The sequence below is a fragment of the Diachasmimorpha longicaudata genome, chromosome 1 (assembly GCF_034640455.1).
Source record: "Diachasmimorpha longicaudata isolate KC_UGA_2023 chromosome 1, iyDiaLong2, whole genome shotgun sequence".
Lineage (NCBI taxonomy): Eukaryota > Metazoa > Arthropoda > Insecta > Hymenoptera > Braconidae > Diachasmimorpha > Diachasmimorpha longicaudata.
The window spans coordinates 7305303-7323136 of record NC_087225.1 but is presented as its reverse complement, the minus strand read 5'-3'; the positions used below and the strand labels follow the sequence as shown (position 1 = coordinate 7323136).

At 39.0% G+C, this 17834-nt stretch overlaps 2 protein-coding genes across 4 annotated transcripts in view; both read right to left on the bottom strand.

Annotated features, from left to right (window-relative positions):
- Sema5c (Semaphorin 5c) overlaps positions 1-17834 on the bottom strand; it is a 65796-nt gene that overhangs the window by 15621 nt on the left and 32341 nt on the right. For all 3 annotated transcript variants that reach the window (XM_064125240.1, XM_064125258.1, XM_064125248.1), the window contains exon 3: positions 1070-1169. In XM_064125240.1, the coding sequence (XP_063981310.1) occupies positions 1070-1169 (100 nt within the window). The remainder of the gene's footprint in view (positions 1-1069; positions 1170-17834) is intronic.
- On the bottom strand, positions 9866-17834 carry LOC135164734 (uncharacterized). The gene is made up of 5 exons (XM_064125376.1): positions 13842-17834; positions 12951-13122; positions 12700-12873; positions 12226-12399; positions 9866-12155 (listed from the first exon to the last, which is right to left on the bottom strand). Exons 2-5 carry the CDS (start codon positions 13071-13073, stop codon positions 11865-11867), a joined length of 762 nt encoding a protein of 253 aa, XP_063981446.1. The 5' UTR covers positions 13074-13122; positions 13842-17834; the 3' UTR covers positions 9866-11864.

The window sequence follows — 17834 nt, the reverse complement described above, 5'->3', positions numbered from 1 at the left end:
CAATTGTGTTATAACATCTCTCTCATTCTCATTCTTTTAATCGATTTTTGTTATTTCTATTTCCACTGAATGGTTGACGTGGATGCGTTGGTGCGATAAATGTTTATCGCGATTGCGGCTAACGTTTGTCTCCACACACTGGGGGTTATAGGAAAATAGAAGATAATAGCGATTTGTTGAGGGTTTTTCAAATTTATGGGACATCGACAGAAATCTTTATGATTCTTTCAACCGCTATTTGTGATTTAACGATATGTACCCGAAGGTTATTGCTACTGGGCATCAGAAAATTACGCGAGATATTCCAGTAAATAACACCCCAATTTACCTCTGCATCTACAAACAATCTGGAAACCCCCTAAAAATGCGCCACAATTTTTTAAATAATTTTGCGATAAACCAAACGCAAAGTTTCTCTGCTGTTTCCTCTTATTTTAATTTAGTTTAGAGCGGAGAAGAGGAAATGATTCACTGTCCCCTATTTAGCAATCTCATTACCGACTTTTTAAATTTTAAATCGTAATTTCTTCAACAATTTAAAATAACTGGTCAATATTAGGTATCAATGCCCGGCTAATTAAAATAAATGGGAACAATTAGATAAAAAATTTTATTCATCAACAGCTACCTCGTTTTCTCTCATTTTCATTTTTTCTCAGAGGGTGAATAACCTATTCTGCCCCACCCAGCTTTCTAATGACACAATTTTTAATTTTATCTCTCAATTCCTCGGGATTTTATGTCAATATAAACTCCGCCAATTGATAGACTTTGAAAATAAAAATTTTCCCTCTTAACATTTAATAGTCGAGTGATTAGTGTGCGGTAAACATCAAATAAACATCATTAAGCAGGTATGGTATCGTTTGAATTATAATTTTGTCACAGCTGAGGTTCAACCGCGGCGGGGGTATCCCCCCCTCCCCTTCACGCCGATGAACGAAAATTAATCGCTGGTTGTTAGCAGATAAGGCGGCGTGATCTGATTCGCGAGAGCCGGTTGAATTATTTGTATGTATTTTATCTTTAAATGATTAGCCTGAATGGATAATTTGAGGTTGTTTATTACCTTGCACCCACGACGACCTGCTGTCTGGCGACGTCGAAGAGAAGTTGGGAGTACGTCGTCACGCCCTCGTCATGGAACAGACTGCTTCTCTCTGCTAAATCTGGAAAAATAAACGATTTATCGTTAGAGGGAAAATTATTTCAGAGGTTGCCCAAGGATTTCTTGTGAAATCATTTTATTGAATTCAATCTCAACTGAATTTCCGTGTTTCTAATAACATGAAGAACATTGTTGATTGGCATTACGATCACACACCACTTTTCATCAGGTATTTTTGCAAAGATTAAGGAGTCATTGACAGTTGTACGACTATTTTTGGACATTTTATTTAACCCTTGGAGATTCTGTCAAAAGTAACAGACGAATTCAGAGAAGCATGTTCCTAAGTATAATCAATTATCAAAATTGCAAACCCTTCACCATAACAAACTTCATAATCAAATATTTGTAATCGCAAACATCTCAAATTTTCCCCTCACCAACGTCCAGAACTTCACCATCAAAAACCTCAAAGGAAAAAAATAATCCACCGTCCTGCCCATAAATCCCCCATAAAACCACAACCCCTTTTATCAGTCTCCCATAAACCGTTGATACTCGCCATAAAAAATTATTAAACACCACGAGCTCCAATAAACCAGAATCCTCCAACCGAAAAGAAGTATAATCTCCATTCTCCAATGAAGCAACAGTCCTCCCTCTTGAAGAGGTCTCCAACCGTGTTTATCTCATCCATTGCCATTGCTATCCACTAGTGTCTCCTCAGTTATGCGTTTTCTCATTTCCCCACCCCCCCATAGCCCCGACACCGATATACAAAATGCCTGCTTTACAGCCGCGTTAAAATGTCTCTGGGGAGTGAGAAAAGGGGCGCAGAAAGGAGAAACAAAACTGCAGATAAAGATGAAACGAAAATTGCAGATAAGAGTGAACGAGAGGAAGAGAGTCTCTCATCCTGGCGAAGGACGAGAGAAATATCCTCTTGGTTTGCTCGTTTCACAGAGCACATATATTACTCCCTCCTCTCCACTGTTACCACCCACCCACCCCCATATATGCAGTAGTGCAACACAGGAGGAACACCATACGGCGTTGAGTCGTAACGAGCCATCGGTACAGAAGAAAATGAGAGAGACGGCTTACTCGTAAAGCAACCCATCGATTCTCCTATAGTCGTTTCGTCCACCATGTTTGAAAGTTGAGGTTTTAGCGAGAAAAATTTAACCACCCGACATCCATACATGCCTGGCACGTATCAATTCCCCCCCGTCTCCGTCCCCCCTCACCCTTTACTACTCCCTTCTTCTGAGACTAACGACCGAGGACTTGTTCCTCCCTGGTTCCAGGGTTTCTTTTTTGTTTATTCTCCGCTGGATGATGCGTAAATGCAATCGGGTGCCTCTTTCCTGGTAAACGTCAACTTCCCCCTTTGATTCATAGTTTTTCCATTGGTGAAGAGTTTTCCCAGGAATTGTTGGACTGCTCTTTTATGGTCGAGAGATGAAATATTCATTTGGAGGCGGAGACTCGGGGGAGTTTTTTAGAGGGAGCATTTGGAAATAATTCGGAGTTATTGTAAATGTTAGGGAGTGTTAGTAGAGTTCGTGTGGGACCGGGTGGAATATAATCGTCCGTAAATAGAAAAATTGTTTAAAAATTACGGCGCGTGTCGTGTGATTTGGAATTAACGAAAAAATTAAATGTCGAATGATTTTTATTTAAAATTAGTCGGTGATGAGAATAATGGATTAGAGGAATTGCATGAGGAAAGAGGCGTTTTCGAATGTGGAAGAAGTTGTCTTGAGAAAATGCATCTTCATGTTTTCTTGGAGCTATGAAAATGTACTTGAACCCGAGAGACACCTGTTTCGCAATAAAATAAATAGCCACCCGCATCGGCCCAGCCAATTAAAACAATATTACATAATTGGAATGCCAAACAAATCGCAAAGTTCCAACAATCTGACATAATCAATGACGTCAGGTACATTAGTTGACTGAGCAAGCTAAACATTTTATCGCGTTTTTCTAACTGTTAATAAAAATAATACCAGAATCTTTAGTATGCAATCGAGATAAAGTCCCACGTGTGGCAGTAAAATACCGAGATTTTCCTCGGTGTTTCATTCGTTATAACCGCAACGACGCATTGCATTCAATCGTGATGGTTTAAAGTAACGACAGTTAAATATTCCGCGAGTGATGAAATCACTGACGCTAATTAGAGCCGAAAGAACTGATACAAGAAATCATTAAATTTCCGAATGAGACATTTTCGCGATCACCATGGGCTCTGGGGATCGATAATTGACGCTCATTTTCGGCTCTTATCGGTAATACGACGAAATTTCGGCTGCTCAAAGGCAGTTATCCGGAACAACTTTCGTATTCCACGTGTCTTTAAATTCCTCATTGATTTTTTGTCCATTTTTCAGGCAAATTAATCAACTATATTTTTCCGTATCGATAATTCGAGAATGATCGATCACCTCTTACGGCAGTTTTTTGCGCAATCGAAACATCTGATATCCTTTGGAGAGATTATTGACTGGCTATCGATCCGTAAATTGCGCTCTAATTCCTTTCGTTACATGAATTCAAGATTTTTCACTTTCTAGATATTTTCTTATTTGCATTTGTATGCTGCAAGTATTTTTCATTTAGTCATCCAAAACTGTCTCATAACTTGTCATGTCTTATATTTTCTCTTCAACCCCTGCTAATTAGAGCGACAATTTCAATGAAAAACTTGCTGGAAGTTTAATGAATATCAGATTAGATTTTTATAGCACGAAACTGCAAGTTTAGTGTGAAAAAAATCTCCACTAAATTATTTAACAGAAAAATTTTTCAAGAACTCCATCTCACCTCAAAGAACTGCAAAAACTCGGACAAGCAATTGTTATAAAAAATATCGGCACAAGTTGTATTGAAAAATCGAATCCTATCAACTTTCCTATCGTACATTCTCCATTGAAAACTTCAATCAAAAACTAAAGAAAACTTCCCCAGAATTTTCCAGCAAACTGATTCGACTTGTCTATAAGTTCCGCAGTAAAGTTGCCTTGTCTATTGATTACCATTCCGTGATGTAAATTTAATATACAAAACACGAGGTATTGTAACCCCCAACCGTGAAATCCCTTAATCAATAGTACATTACACGCCTGTACTCGGAAGCCCTAAAAAGAGCTTTCATCCCACCATAAAGTTTTCTGCAAAATCCAAAATTATCTGATAAACGTACAATCGTGTTGTATCTCACACCATTCAAATTCACCAGTTATTATTTCTCAGTCTCGTCTCATCTCTCCGACCCGCCCAAAAGTTTATTTTCACACTCGTGCTGACAGCGTCGTGCCGTCTGGATTGCGTTGGGGTCCAATCTGGTGAGTAGCAAAACAAGAAAAAGAGGGGGAAATAAAAAAAAACCGAGGGGGATACATATCCTAAACGAGATTAGACACCGCCGACGGCGAGAGCTGACGAGGCGTATCGAGCTTCTAGGAAGCTTCCCTGGATTAGATTAGAATCCTCTCCTCTCCCTCCCCCCTCCCACCCCACCATCCCCTCTATCTCTCACCCACCTCTGGGTGAAATACACACAACACACTGTTACTCCATCAAGACTTGTTTCAGTAAACACCAAGTGCACGTATCTTCATGAGATAAAAGGCAAAATGGAACGGTGATAACGGACGAGTAAAAAATAGGAGTGAAGGAAAAAAAAAATATCATTTGCATGGAAATTCAGAACGTGACAATAACGAGAGGAGTTGCGTTGACTCGCAATGGGCATGGGAGACGGGTGTATCCTTATTTGATGGGGAACGTTAATCGCCGGGAGATTGTGGGTGGGGGATACATTCGCCACCCACGTTGGGCCTTTAACGCGTGTAATGGAATACGAAAAGAGTCCAATCGGTTTATTCCCGGTTTTCATGCAGCTTTTGATGCACACGAGCCTTTTGGATTCTTAATTTCTTGCGGAAAGGGTTAAGGGAGAAGGTAAGGTGGGGGTTACCAGTGACAATTAATTTTTAAATATTTCTATTCGTTCGAGGTGGATGTGGTATTTAAATGGAAATGTAGATTGATGATTTATGAAATTTGTTCAATGTTTCAAAGAGAATGTGAGATTATACATTTTTATCTTTCTTTGTGTGTGTTTCATTTTAATGAATATGTTCTCTCTGATGAAATGAATGATTTATTTATTCCAGGGGAATGTCGATTTTAGAGAAATATTGAATAAGGGATTTATCGTATTTGTTTAATGCCAGTACAAAGCGTGGATAATACGTGAAAATGGGAGGAGAAATTATAATGACGAGTTATTTACTGACAAAGCAAGAATTATATGACAGCCGAGAAATTTCTTCGTTTTCTCTTTAAATTATTGATCAGTTGATCATTAATTTATCAGTTTATTAAACGAAAGGTTTAAGCATCGACCCAATTCACGGATTTGTGAAAACGGAAGATTCCAAAGGCCATGTTGGGCATGTAATGCGTGTACTGGAAGATGAAAGGAGTCCAATAAGTTTATTCTGAGCTTTTGATATGCACGCGTCTGTTGGATTTTCTTTAATAAAATGGAATTTACATCCGTAATTTTTTTTGAATAATTCATTCATTTTAAATAAATATAAAATTTACGGAAGAATTGGGCCCTTGATTTATGGAAATCAGTTAATGTCACTAAAATGTACAGAAGCCAAATGAAAAATAATAATGAGAACTTATTTATGAACGACGCAGAAATTATTTAGTGGGTAAGAAATTTCTCTTCATTTTCTTTCCAAATTATTGATCACTCAATCATCGATTTATCAGTTTGTTAAACTACAAATTATATTCATCGACTCAATTCTCGCAGGCATGAAAACGAAAGATCTTAACGAATAAGCTACCAAAAACGGTTATTAATTTCGCTGAAATAACAAAATCAGAGTAATATCATCGCCCAACTGACTCCGTATCAGTGTCACGTTACAAAATTTCCGTAGACACGGAGAAAAAGCAAATTCGCCAACTCGCGTCCTTGTAGATCAGTTCGAGCGTCCATTCTACAGTTATGGGTTTCAAAGTCACGCTCCGTCGATTCACTCATCACGCGAGGCCTCATTTCAATCACTTTCCCCCGGTTTTTTTCAATTTCCAAATGTGGGGGTTGTTCGAGGAATTATTTTTTTTCACAATTTCCGGTTATTGAAGTATCATCCAATAAGAACTCCTGCCCCAACTTTCATAATCAACTACCAAACCCATTACAACCCCCTTCATTCACCGAAATCAACAATTTCCCCTGCCAATAACTGCATATCCCCCTCTATCATCACGACCACCGAATCATTTATTAATATAAAAAAAAATTTCTCCAATTGGCTTAATTACTCCATAATCTAATTTCCTACCCAATAAAATTCAATTCATATGAACCAATTAAAAATATAATGATCGCGATATAAACACATCGAGATACTAAAGAAATTATAATAAAACAAGAAGACATTCTAGAAAATCCCATAATTAGTATCGATAACAGACCCTAATTGCACTCCCCCTTCTAACACCTCTGCCCTCCCCCCCGCCCATCGCCAAAAAAAACTAGATGATTCCCCTCACCTTCCGAAGGCCGCAAGGATGAATCGGACGAGCGCAATCATGGTGGAGCCGTCGTCTCGACAAGGACGTAGAGCTGCTCCCTCCTCCCCCTCCCTCATCGGCTCTTCCACCACTACTCCATTTTATCTCATTTCATTCTTTTTTTACCCGCGTCCGCCCGCGGCACATCTCCTCTTTCGTTTCAGTTGCACGCAACTGACTCCCTTATATGCCCGAGATCCAACTCACCCCCCCCCCTCCTCCTCCTCCTCACCGATCCCTCGTTTCATTTCTCCCTGTTCCACTCAGTCACTCCATTATCTCGTCTTTTCCCTTCTGGCTGAAGAAAACGATTCACCGAAGGTAGTCCCGGGCATATAAGTATGCATTGGACGGCAGTGGCTCCAGTTAGCATAACCTGATCTTACTGAAGAAACTTCGTGTGTCAAGGTATACCTCCTCCCTCACACCCCTTTCCCCCTTCAGCTTCAGATCCAGTGTTTTTATTTATTTTTTTCTTTCATTTTCAAGTTATGGTTTATTTCTGTTTTTTTTTTTTTGGTTTGTTCAGAAACTGTTTGGATGAGAGGCGCGAGGGGGAGGACAGCGAAGGGAGAGGGTTTGGTCTGATAGGTGCATAATAGTACCTTGATCCCCTGGATGTTTCGGGGAATCGTAAAAAAGAAAATATTTGATTAAAATTGGGACGATGACCTGGTGGTCCACAAGGCCGAGGTGATTTTTCTTGAGATGCAGTTGGGGTTTTCAGGGACGACGTACACCAATATGTGGTAACTCAGAGAATGAGGGGGGTAGTTCAGTCTGCGGTGAAGGGACTTTTTGGGGGGAAGGGGTTATGCAAATGAGGTTTTTTTTCATTGTTGAGGACTGAATTATTTGTGGGGAGAATGAGAAGTGTGAGGACCTGGAGGGAATTCTCACAGTTGAATGTAACAACAGATACTATAGTTAATGAGTCAAAACCTATTGAAATGTTATTTTTGTTATTTTTCTTATTAAACTATTTTTGAACGTTGTGTTGGTAATCGATTTCAGTTATTTGCGTGGGGATGGTGAATACACGAAGAGAAAAATTCTTTAAAAATTAAGTACCTGTTCCGTAATGTGCCAGTCAAAGGACTAGTCAGTAGAGTCAGTCAAAAGACTAGTAAGTAATAATTACGGAACAGTTATGAATTTTTTTACTGAACGTTCCATACTTTTTCTGGAACGTTCTGGACTTTTTCCTGAAGGTTCACTGAAAAAGTGCGTAACTCTACCGTAATTTTTACCGAATATTGTTTTGACTGGAACATTACCGAACACATACCTAATTCAAGTAGTAAAAACGTCCGTTGTACCGACGCATCGTCTTAAAGAAATATTAATCATCAAAAATAAAGAAAGTTATCCTGTTCAATTTTTCTTAGCGCACGATTTATAAAAAAATCTTGGGAACATTTATCGCTCGTTCTAAATGAAAATACTATGCGCGAATTTCTCGGTAACGTGCTGCATGTGCTGCATGTGCGAGTGCTGAAGCCACATCGGCATGGACGGACCTTTTATATAAAGAATGAAGAAGCACTTCGGTGACGACACAACTCTACTGGTATCGGGGGAAACAACTGAGACGAATTGGAAGAATAAAGAGGAATGGGAGAACACCGGGGAAAGAAGAAGTCCATTCTGCAGAGATCTTGTACGTGAAGTAACGCTGTTACCATTGAACCTCAACCGCGATCCGAATGGGACGATCCGGTCGTTTATCTCGTACACGCGAGTTGCGTTAAAATCCCTTGAATTCACTCGAGTGAAAAAGAAGCTCCAATAAAACATCATGAGAGAATGGTTTTACAGGCGACAGGGGGATTAATACCCGGCACTTCGCATTGAATTTCGATTGTAATTACTGGTGAGTTATTTTTCGACAAAGGGAATAGGTAGCGTGACACCAGAAGCTTATTCTACATTTTTGCCATTTTTTTTTTCATCACTGGTTCGATTCACACTTCTCTTTTCACTTTATTGAAGGGATATTCGTTTCTCTGGAATTTATTTTGTGGCACTCTGCGTGACGATAATAATCAAGGGGTGTTGGCTCACATCTAATGAGGGAGTGGGTTATTTCGTCATTTCATTCATGAAGAAAATTGTTAAAGAAACATTTATGGGGGAATTTCATGAGCAAATCAAGGACGAGACAACCTGTTTCACCCCTGTACTACTTCAAACATTATTATTCATCATAAAATAAGTGCTAAATCAATCAATAAAAAAAATAATCAGGCGCCTCTAGCATTTTTTCAGAAAAACAAAATTTCAATTTCAATTCCGTCTGATTTTTTTTACACCAAAACCACTGAGTTCAAGTTCATCCTGAAGTCCATAGTAAAAATCCCATGAGTACGTGAAGTGCATTCTTTAGTCTTGAAAGTGCAGCTGAGAAGCTCGTCGTCGTCTCGTTGGACAGGTCTTCGACCCTAATGGTGAACGCTCTCTGTACACAAGGTACATGAGGGGGAACCAGTGGGAGAGTTCCACACCATATAAAACGAGGCAGACGAGTGGAGAAACAAGGAGAGATGATGGTGGGGCATTTCGTTTCGTGATTGAGATGCGGGCGATTTTTTGTCGTACAAGTGGCGAGACGGATATGTACGTTGAGATTGTGAGAGGGAGTGAGGGTGAAAGGGGAAGAGGGGGGAAGGGAGAGGGAAGATTTGTCGTGCCATTCGATGCCACCGAGTGCAACTGCCCATTGAAAGTTGAAATCAAGGACGTGTCCATGTTGTGCCAGCAGAATCGATTTAATAGTTTTTTTCATTCACAAGATTGGTTTCTTTTTGTTCATTGAGTATCTCAGGGTCACAGCAGCCACTTCGCATGAGTGCATTTGCTCTAGTTCTCTGATTGAAACGTGAAAAAAATATCTGACGACCAATGGGAGTGAGAGATATATTTTTCACCTGTTCTATCGTTACAGGGAGAAAAAAATTATTTAAAAATTACGTATCTGTTCCGTAATGCGTAACTGTTCCGTAATTTTTACAAAATTTTTCTCTCCGTGTAAATGACAGGATAATATCATTCAATTTAAAAATCAATTTAAATCGAATCCTGGAAATTTTTTCCGAGATTTTTATCATTTCTAACTCCCGTCGTTCAGTTTACTAAATTCACGGAGTTGTTGTCCAGTGTGAGGAGTTCACTTTAAAAATCCATATGCAGATAGGACATGTTGTCTTGACGTGAATTCATACCTCGACGTAAGGTGAAATATTTTTTCCTCAGGAAAAAATGAAATCAGTTTCCGGGTATCCTCGTCCTCCAATTAATTACGAAAACAGGTAGAATTGAGTAACAGTCCAAACCCTCCATTTTACACTCCCTCGTAATGACGACCTTGGTGAAGAGACCAGAGGAAATGGGAGAAAAAAAAAACTTCATCCCTGGAATACAAGAGGCGCCGCCTTGGAGGACCCTCCTCCTTGCGGATTGACGCGATAATTGGATCAGCTAATTGCCGGATTCTGGAACGGGAATAGCACTCGGACTATTCCCAAGATAAACCGAACAGTTAGCTACCATTGAAAACCAAAATAGGGAGTGTTATTCTCGATTTTCATCTGTATACAATTGGATTGACGTGATAATTGGCATTCCCTCGGTTATTTCATTGCCTTAATTACTAGATTCCCCTGCCCACAGTGAATATTCGTGTATGAGAAAAGACAAACTAATGAATAAGTGACCGAGAAGATGCTGAGAGAGGCATTAACCTTCGGGATAAATTTCCAAGTATTTTACAGCATCAAAAGTCTCATTTTGACCATTAAAAATTGTGAGGAATCTTACCAGCATGAGCATTTGCTCTGAAAGAGAAATATAAATGTCAAAATGTCTCAGTGAAAATAATAAAAACATGGAAGATATATTTCTCCATTGTTTTTTTTTTATCTCTCGCTGGGATCGAACAAAAGAACTGTTGAAGAACCAAAAAATATTTTGCATACGGGTAGATCTCAAATGTCTTCTTTTTACTCTACGATCTGGACACGCCTTTTATACTCCAAGTATGTTCTTCAACCTCTCGAGAACACGTTTTTTCAACACCCACTGCAGCGCCATCCCCCAGAGGGGGCAAACAGTAACGAAATAAGATGAGACTTTATTTACGATTTGTTGAGACTCACTTTCCACCGAATAAATTCTGCTGAAGTACTCGGTCGGGGATTCTTTTAACGGAGAGCGCTAACTTATGTCTCAGACTGACGCCCTGGGATGCATAAAATGGGTAAAAATATATAAATAAAAATAGCGCATTACCAAGAGCTTCGTTTACAAATCATGAACGAGGGGACTGATTTTATGGTGATTTTATAGCTACCAACCAACGGAATTCCATATAAGGAGTACGTGAGAGGTGTTGTCAAATGAGGTTTCGGCTTTTCGGTGTGTATCACACGCCTTTTAAGCAGACGTCCGAATTTAAGGGACTGATCGAAACGAGTTTACACCCATCAGCGCATGGCAAGACGCTCTTGACGATGATTAAAACCGAGTTGGCGCTAAAGACCTCCGATGATTTCCTGTTTTTCTCTTAATAAGCACCTGGAGTGTTAGAAGAAGTAACAGTGGAACTTCCACCACACGGAATCCCAGGGCTTCCGGGAAGTCACGTGTGAAGAGGCGGTCTTGGAAAGGGTTAGAAATGACAACAATTAACATCATCTTGATGTCACAATTCATTATTTCGTAGAATAACGAGCCCAATTGCACACTACGGACGCTGTCTTTGAATTTCCCGCCTCGAATAAGAACATGTAGCGGTGGTCTTACGCATGAAGTTAGCGACTAACTCAATTAATCCACTTGTCCTTTGATGGATGGAATAAAGTGAAACTGGAATTTTTATTTCGTTGGTCCATGAACGATTTGTTCATTTATTTATTCGTTTATTTACTCGGATAACATTCGCTACCGGAAGTCGCTTACTTCGGCCACTTTAGGTCAAGGGAATGTTGTTCGTTGTTATTATCGATCACTAGATCTTTCATTTGAGACCATTTTCACCGCAATTATTTGAACACACGATAATAATTTTATCGTCAAAATTATGCAACTTGCAAATTAAATTTTTATATTGAGATGACTCATTAACAACTCTTCTCCCAATCAAGAGAAATTAATTAGTCGTTTCCATAAGTGAATTGAGACACGATCGAGCTATTCCATTGACGGTGCGCAATTGCATTGCGAATCTGGTGAACGACGAGTTGACGCACAAAGGAATTTGTTTCTTGGCTTCAATGGTGTCTGCTGCCTCCTTCAGTCTCATATTGGTCACCCTTGTTGCCCAATTCACTGCGGAAGTATTGAGTAAATCGGCTCCAAGAGTGAGACATCCATCGTAGTCTGTCTCATTCTTACAATTGTCAATATTCATCTGGATTTGAGATTCGAATCCATCACCTTCCTATATGAATGGAAATATCGTGATGTTTGACTCATTAGTAATTAAATTTTTGCGGGAATAATTCACTCACTTTCAGCAACTCGTCAACTTGACGCCGATAAGCTATGAAATTGGGCAGATTTGCGTCCTCACACAGTCTCGTTGTGTCCATGTGAATATTCAGGGCGTGTTGAACGACTACATTCAAAGCTTTAAGACATTTGTCTGTGTCTTTTCCTAGTCCACTAGCATCCTCGAATTGGGGCTTAACATTACACATAAAGAATTAAATAATTATCGTTTGTTCTGCTAGACCAATAGGAACTGAACTCGATTGAATTTCTCATTAGATTTGACGTTTTATATTTTTGGGTAAATTATATTTAATGGACCTCTTCTGAAAATCACTCATAAATTATTTTAAGAATTACAAACTTCTGCTAAGACTAGTGAACAACTAATAATGTTCGGTAAAAATACCTCAATTAAGAGTCAGAACCAATTACCACTGGATAATGACTTATCAATCACAATCACTAGACCCAATTATTTTTTAAAAACTCACTTGTAGTTCCTGAACACTAGAATCAGCAACAATACTCGCATTTTCCTTTCTGAATTGGTAAAGATCGATAAAATAGCGCTGAATATCTTTCAAGTGGAGTTTATATTCCTGAAGAATTCTCTTGGTATTCGTGATGGAATCTTCCACCAAATTGGCAGCATTATTCGCCTCGGCCTTTTAAAACAGATGGGATAACGTAATTTGGGACGATAGGGACTTCCAATCAGAAGAATCAAAAATTCAACACTTACGCAGTTGATGAAGACAAACGCAAGAGCAGCTAGGACTGCGTAGAACCTCATCTTGAACATTATACCGTTGGCCAAATTTCTCATCATTCTTATACCTTTGGAATTCCCCCTCTTCATTGCCATTTTTATTGATGACAACGTAATCAATAACAAATAGCCATCGAACTGGCAACTATGAAGAGTCAATCGTAATAATCAGTATTGGAGAAAACTCCATTAATAATAATGATCAGACAAATTTATATTTTAATAGAACACAGGTGTGGTTAATCTACGTCAGTATGTGCTCACCGAGGCGACTAGTGCGTAATTACTCATTAATTCGTACATTCCTAATCTCCATCATTTTTCTGTCGTGATGGAATTTCCCATTTTTTTTTCGGAAATCCTCAGCCAGAAGAACTCAATGCGCCCTAAAATTTTCACCTGAAAACATTTACCACGCGGAGAGAAAAATTCTTGAAAATTACAGATTTGTTCCATACTTTCCGTAATTTTTCTGGAACGTTTTGGACATTTTCCTGTAAGTTCACCGAAAATGTGCATAACTGCTCTGCAATATTTACCGAATATTGCTTCGACTGACAGATTATGGAAAGGGAACGTAGTTTTTAAGAAATTCAAGCCCATTAATGGCTACAGTTGTTGAGTGTTTCAATAAAAAAAATGAATAAACAAATGCGTAAAACTGATATCCAGAAAATACTGCATAATGCAAATATAACACCCCAGTACGCATCCCATCCCATAAACATGAATATTCACTGGGATGAATCTTGTGGTATTATACCGCCCGTTGTGCCACGCGAATCCAGCGCACGTGGAGGTTGGAGATGATAAGATGAAAAAAGATGAGTTAAAATACAAGCAGTAAGTGAAATTTATACGTGCAGACGCTTATACGTGGTGAACGTGGGTCGTTCTGGTGGGACTATTCGTACAGAAATGCCCAATCAGGATGTAAGAGGCGCGTGCCGTCGATTCGCCCACGTGTAGTAGCTTCAATTCTCTCTCTCGTCGAGGATTCAGCTAGTGTTCGAAAATTGGAGTCATCATTTTGAAAAATCAAATGAGTCTTTCTCCCCTTGGTCCCCCTCGATTGACCAGTTTTCTAGGGAGTGAGCGTGAAAAATTCTTCCAACGCCCCGAGACACGGGCTTTAGTCACGCCTAGTCCCAGCCTAGTCAGGCCCTAGTGAGTACCGATACAAAAGCGTATGTCGGGTAGTCTTCGAGGAATCTCCACGTGAGCCCTCGAATGCGAGGAAAATATGCACTTGATTTACGACTGGATCACGAGATTTACGAGCCATGTGTCGTGGACCTCACCGTCTCGTTCACATGCGCACTATATGCGTTGACTCCAGAACCACTCCCACTTGACGCACGTCCACTAGGTGATGGTGTTCAAGTGCAGTACTACCCAATCACTTTTTCATCTCTATGAAGAATTATTCTACAAATTATTTCTCTGACTGCAGTTGTTTGTAATTGTTACGCACATGAAGAGAAATTATTTTTCATTTCATACTTCATACTTTGTGGAATTTACTGTTCTCCACGTTAACATGAAAAATTACTTGGGCATAGCGAAAACAATTCTTTTCAGACAAATAAATTGTCTGGAAATGAACAACTTGGTACAACAGCTAAAAGCTCATTAAAAACTTCACGGAGAACTCGATGATGTTGAATTCTCTACAGAATTTATTTTACTGGCCAATTTAACGACTTTTCACCGAATTATTGTTAATGTGAAAAACACTAAAAACTAGTTTAACAATATTGTAGAGTGACTGATAGAATTTTCGAGAGAAATTCAACGAAATTTCCTGTCGAATTTGAAGTTGAAAAAAATATTACATTCAACTCTATCGATCTCCAATCATTCACGATGAAAACCGGTTCATCACCCTGCGCTACTGAATTACCCTATTCCCAATTCACGATTGATGCAATAATTTCCGCCAAGGTGTTACCCAACAAGTGACACTTGCAACAACATAATTACCGATAACACGTCATTTGTATCATTCGATTCACGCGCTACCGGCGACAACCGTTCGCCCCATCGTAATTACATCTCAGAAAATTTGCAATCACCTTAACCTCAAAATAGTTCCGACACAGAAATGACATTAACCATTGGAATGATGGCATCCACGATAAACCAGCAATAATGACCCTGAAATATTTGAATCCAAATAATCCCTAGGCAGAAGGAACGGCGGGAGGGAGGGAGGGAGGGAGGGCATATTGATGTGAGAAGTACCGTTTGGCTATAATTCAACTTTAACGATTGTGCATGTCGATAAATTAGACAGACGCGTATAAAAGCCCCCGGGGACAAAAGGGACAAACCATAATGCTTGTATCCAAAAGCTACCGACCAGTGTTTCCTTTAAAGATAAACACGACGTGTAACCGGGTCTCAATGCTAACCGTTGTATATCGAGAATACCTTGGACACGTACTCCGCATATGTAATCACCTGGAAAACTCGGTCTCCCTGGTATATACATATAGATATCCACATACAAATGGAAGAAGAAAAAGATACTGGAAAGATTCATGAGTGATGGAAAAATAGAGCCCTTTAAATATTTTTAATTTAAGAAATCTTCCTGATTATAACATTTTACCCTAATTCTGGTCCTTATTTCTGACCTTAATGACGCCACTAAGAATTAATGACTCTCGTTACTTCTTTATTTTGTTCATGTTGTCAGGTTCATATGGGATTATATGCAGGTCACATGGGAGGCAGATTCTGTGGGACGAATCGTTGAAAAATAAGAAGATTACTGTACCCCCCTCCCCACAGCAATCATTATTTTTATCATTATTTTCTAGGTTTATGAATTTTCGCGATAGACCGATATAATAAAAATAACGCTGATTCATCATAAAAAAATTATCAGCGTATGAAAAAAATGTATAATAACATTTTTGAGATCGTAAAATCTCGTTTAACAAAATTCTCACTCAAGCGATGACACGTTAGAGACGGAAAAAATAAAAATGCGAAAGCTGGCGACTCCATGCATAGCAATTTCATCAGTTACCCTATTTTCAACTCAACCAATTCATGATAATCACTGGATTGCAATGGATATCCATTCCAATACGGAAGTAGAACTCGGTGATTTCGAGACGTGCGATAATAATACTGCGCCGAGTTTATACCGCGATGATATCGTAAACGATCGGCTCTCGAGACAGCTTTTAATAACCTCAGATTTAGAACGAAAGGATATAATGCAGGACAAGAATTGGACGTGACCCGGGGAACAGCCTTTGGGTTTGCCAATGATGATTATCGAATGTTACCAACGTCACGGAGTACTCGATATCCCTCTCTGCATTCGCACGATAAAAATTGTGGTACGAAAAAATAATGGAGCATTATATTGTATTAGACTGGGGACCGAGATCGGCATGAGGGCATCGTGCAATCGTGGGCAGTACTCGTACTTGAATTATCTTCATCAATATGTTAATGCGCACTCGATTATTTTTTTATAAAAAATTAAATAACAGACAAATCGGCATTATCTCGACGTTCCGTAGAAAGCATCATGCAGGATTTATCCGCTTTCTCTGATGAAACTGTTTATCATTGGAAAGACTGGAAAATGAGAGTAATGAGGTGATTTTTTTCGTCGGGATGAAGAACATTGAGGATATACAATTTTCAGTTAATTGGAAGTTATGGTAATCGAGGGGATTAATCATTGTGCAGACCGATTACACCTGATGATGAGGTGGAATTAATTCTGATGGGGTGATACTTTACGAGTCGTGTGGCTGAATTAATTATTTTTCTTGTCGATTTTCAAGTGGTTTCACTCGGATATCGAATCACTTTTCTTGAGAAAATTATTAATGACTTGAGGAGGGGAGGAAAATTTTTGAATGCACCCTAGGGCGCAGTCTTTATACGAGAATTTCCAATAACAATGGGACTTGTCGAAGAAGTGTCCAGTAACAATATGATAATTTTTCGTGGATTTTAAATCACAAATTTGTTAAGTACAAATTATGATTCAATTGCAATTGTTTGAATGATTTAATGCAGCAGAAACATTCAGATTCAAACATGTGCTATGAAATGTGAATTTCTATATCTTTTCATTTCTCTATAAAATTCAACGTCTCTCTCAGGAAAATTACTATTAAATTATCAATGAAATTTCAATTTCTTTTCTAACAACGCAGTGAGTTGCACGATTACTGGAGCCTCAGAATAAATATTAATAGAAATTTCTCTCGGCGTAGATCGCCATCAATTTTCCGCGGCACTTCAGCCGCAATTGCAGAGAACCCCAAGAAAATAAAAAAAAAACCATAAACATGATGAACCAAATAGTTCAATCTATCCATTTAATACATGGGGAGTGGGATTCCGTGGGAGCGGTCACATGTACTTTCCTCATTTTTCCATCGTCTCGCAAAAGATGATGATGAAAACTAATGGTCAGACTTAAAGAAGATGTAGTAGCTGTAGAAAACTTGCTGTTCCTGTTTTTTTTTTTTCAAAGTGGAACGCCAACGGTAACCCGAGAGATACTGGACATTTGATCGACGACTATTTCTCACCTACTCACGCATGCACGGATCCTTCATGTTTTAAGTGGGAGATAATGAGCAAAGTGAATGAAGAAAGCTGAAATGATTGATGGAGGACGATGATCTAATTGTGATGTTCAAATAGCTTTTCGAGATTTCCGTCATGTGCATTATCATCGAGTTTATCAACTACACATAGTGAATTCAAATATCATCAATCAAATCATCAGGACTTCATTATTCTTATGCACAGAATAGAGAGAAAGTAAGAATCTACATCACTTGTCACCAAACACGCGACTAAAACAAATATCAT

Bases quoted from the DNA above. Each gene is read 5' to 3' on its own strand.
- LOC135164734 (XM_064125376.1), bottom strand. From the start codon at position 13,073: ATGGCAATGAAGAGGGGGAATTCCAAAGGTATAAGAATGATGAGAAAT. The intron at 12,874-12,950 runs GTAAGTGTTGAA...CTGTTTTAAAAG, and splicing joins CGTTTGTCTTCATCAACTGC to GCCGAGGCGAATAATGCTGC. The intron at 12,400-12,699 runs GTGAGTTTTTAA...TGTAATGTTAAG, and splicing joins CTAGTGTTCAGGAACTACAA to CCCCAATTCGAGGATGCTAG.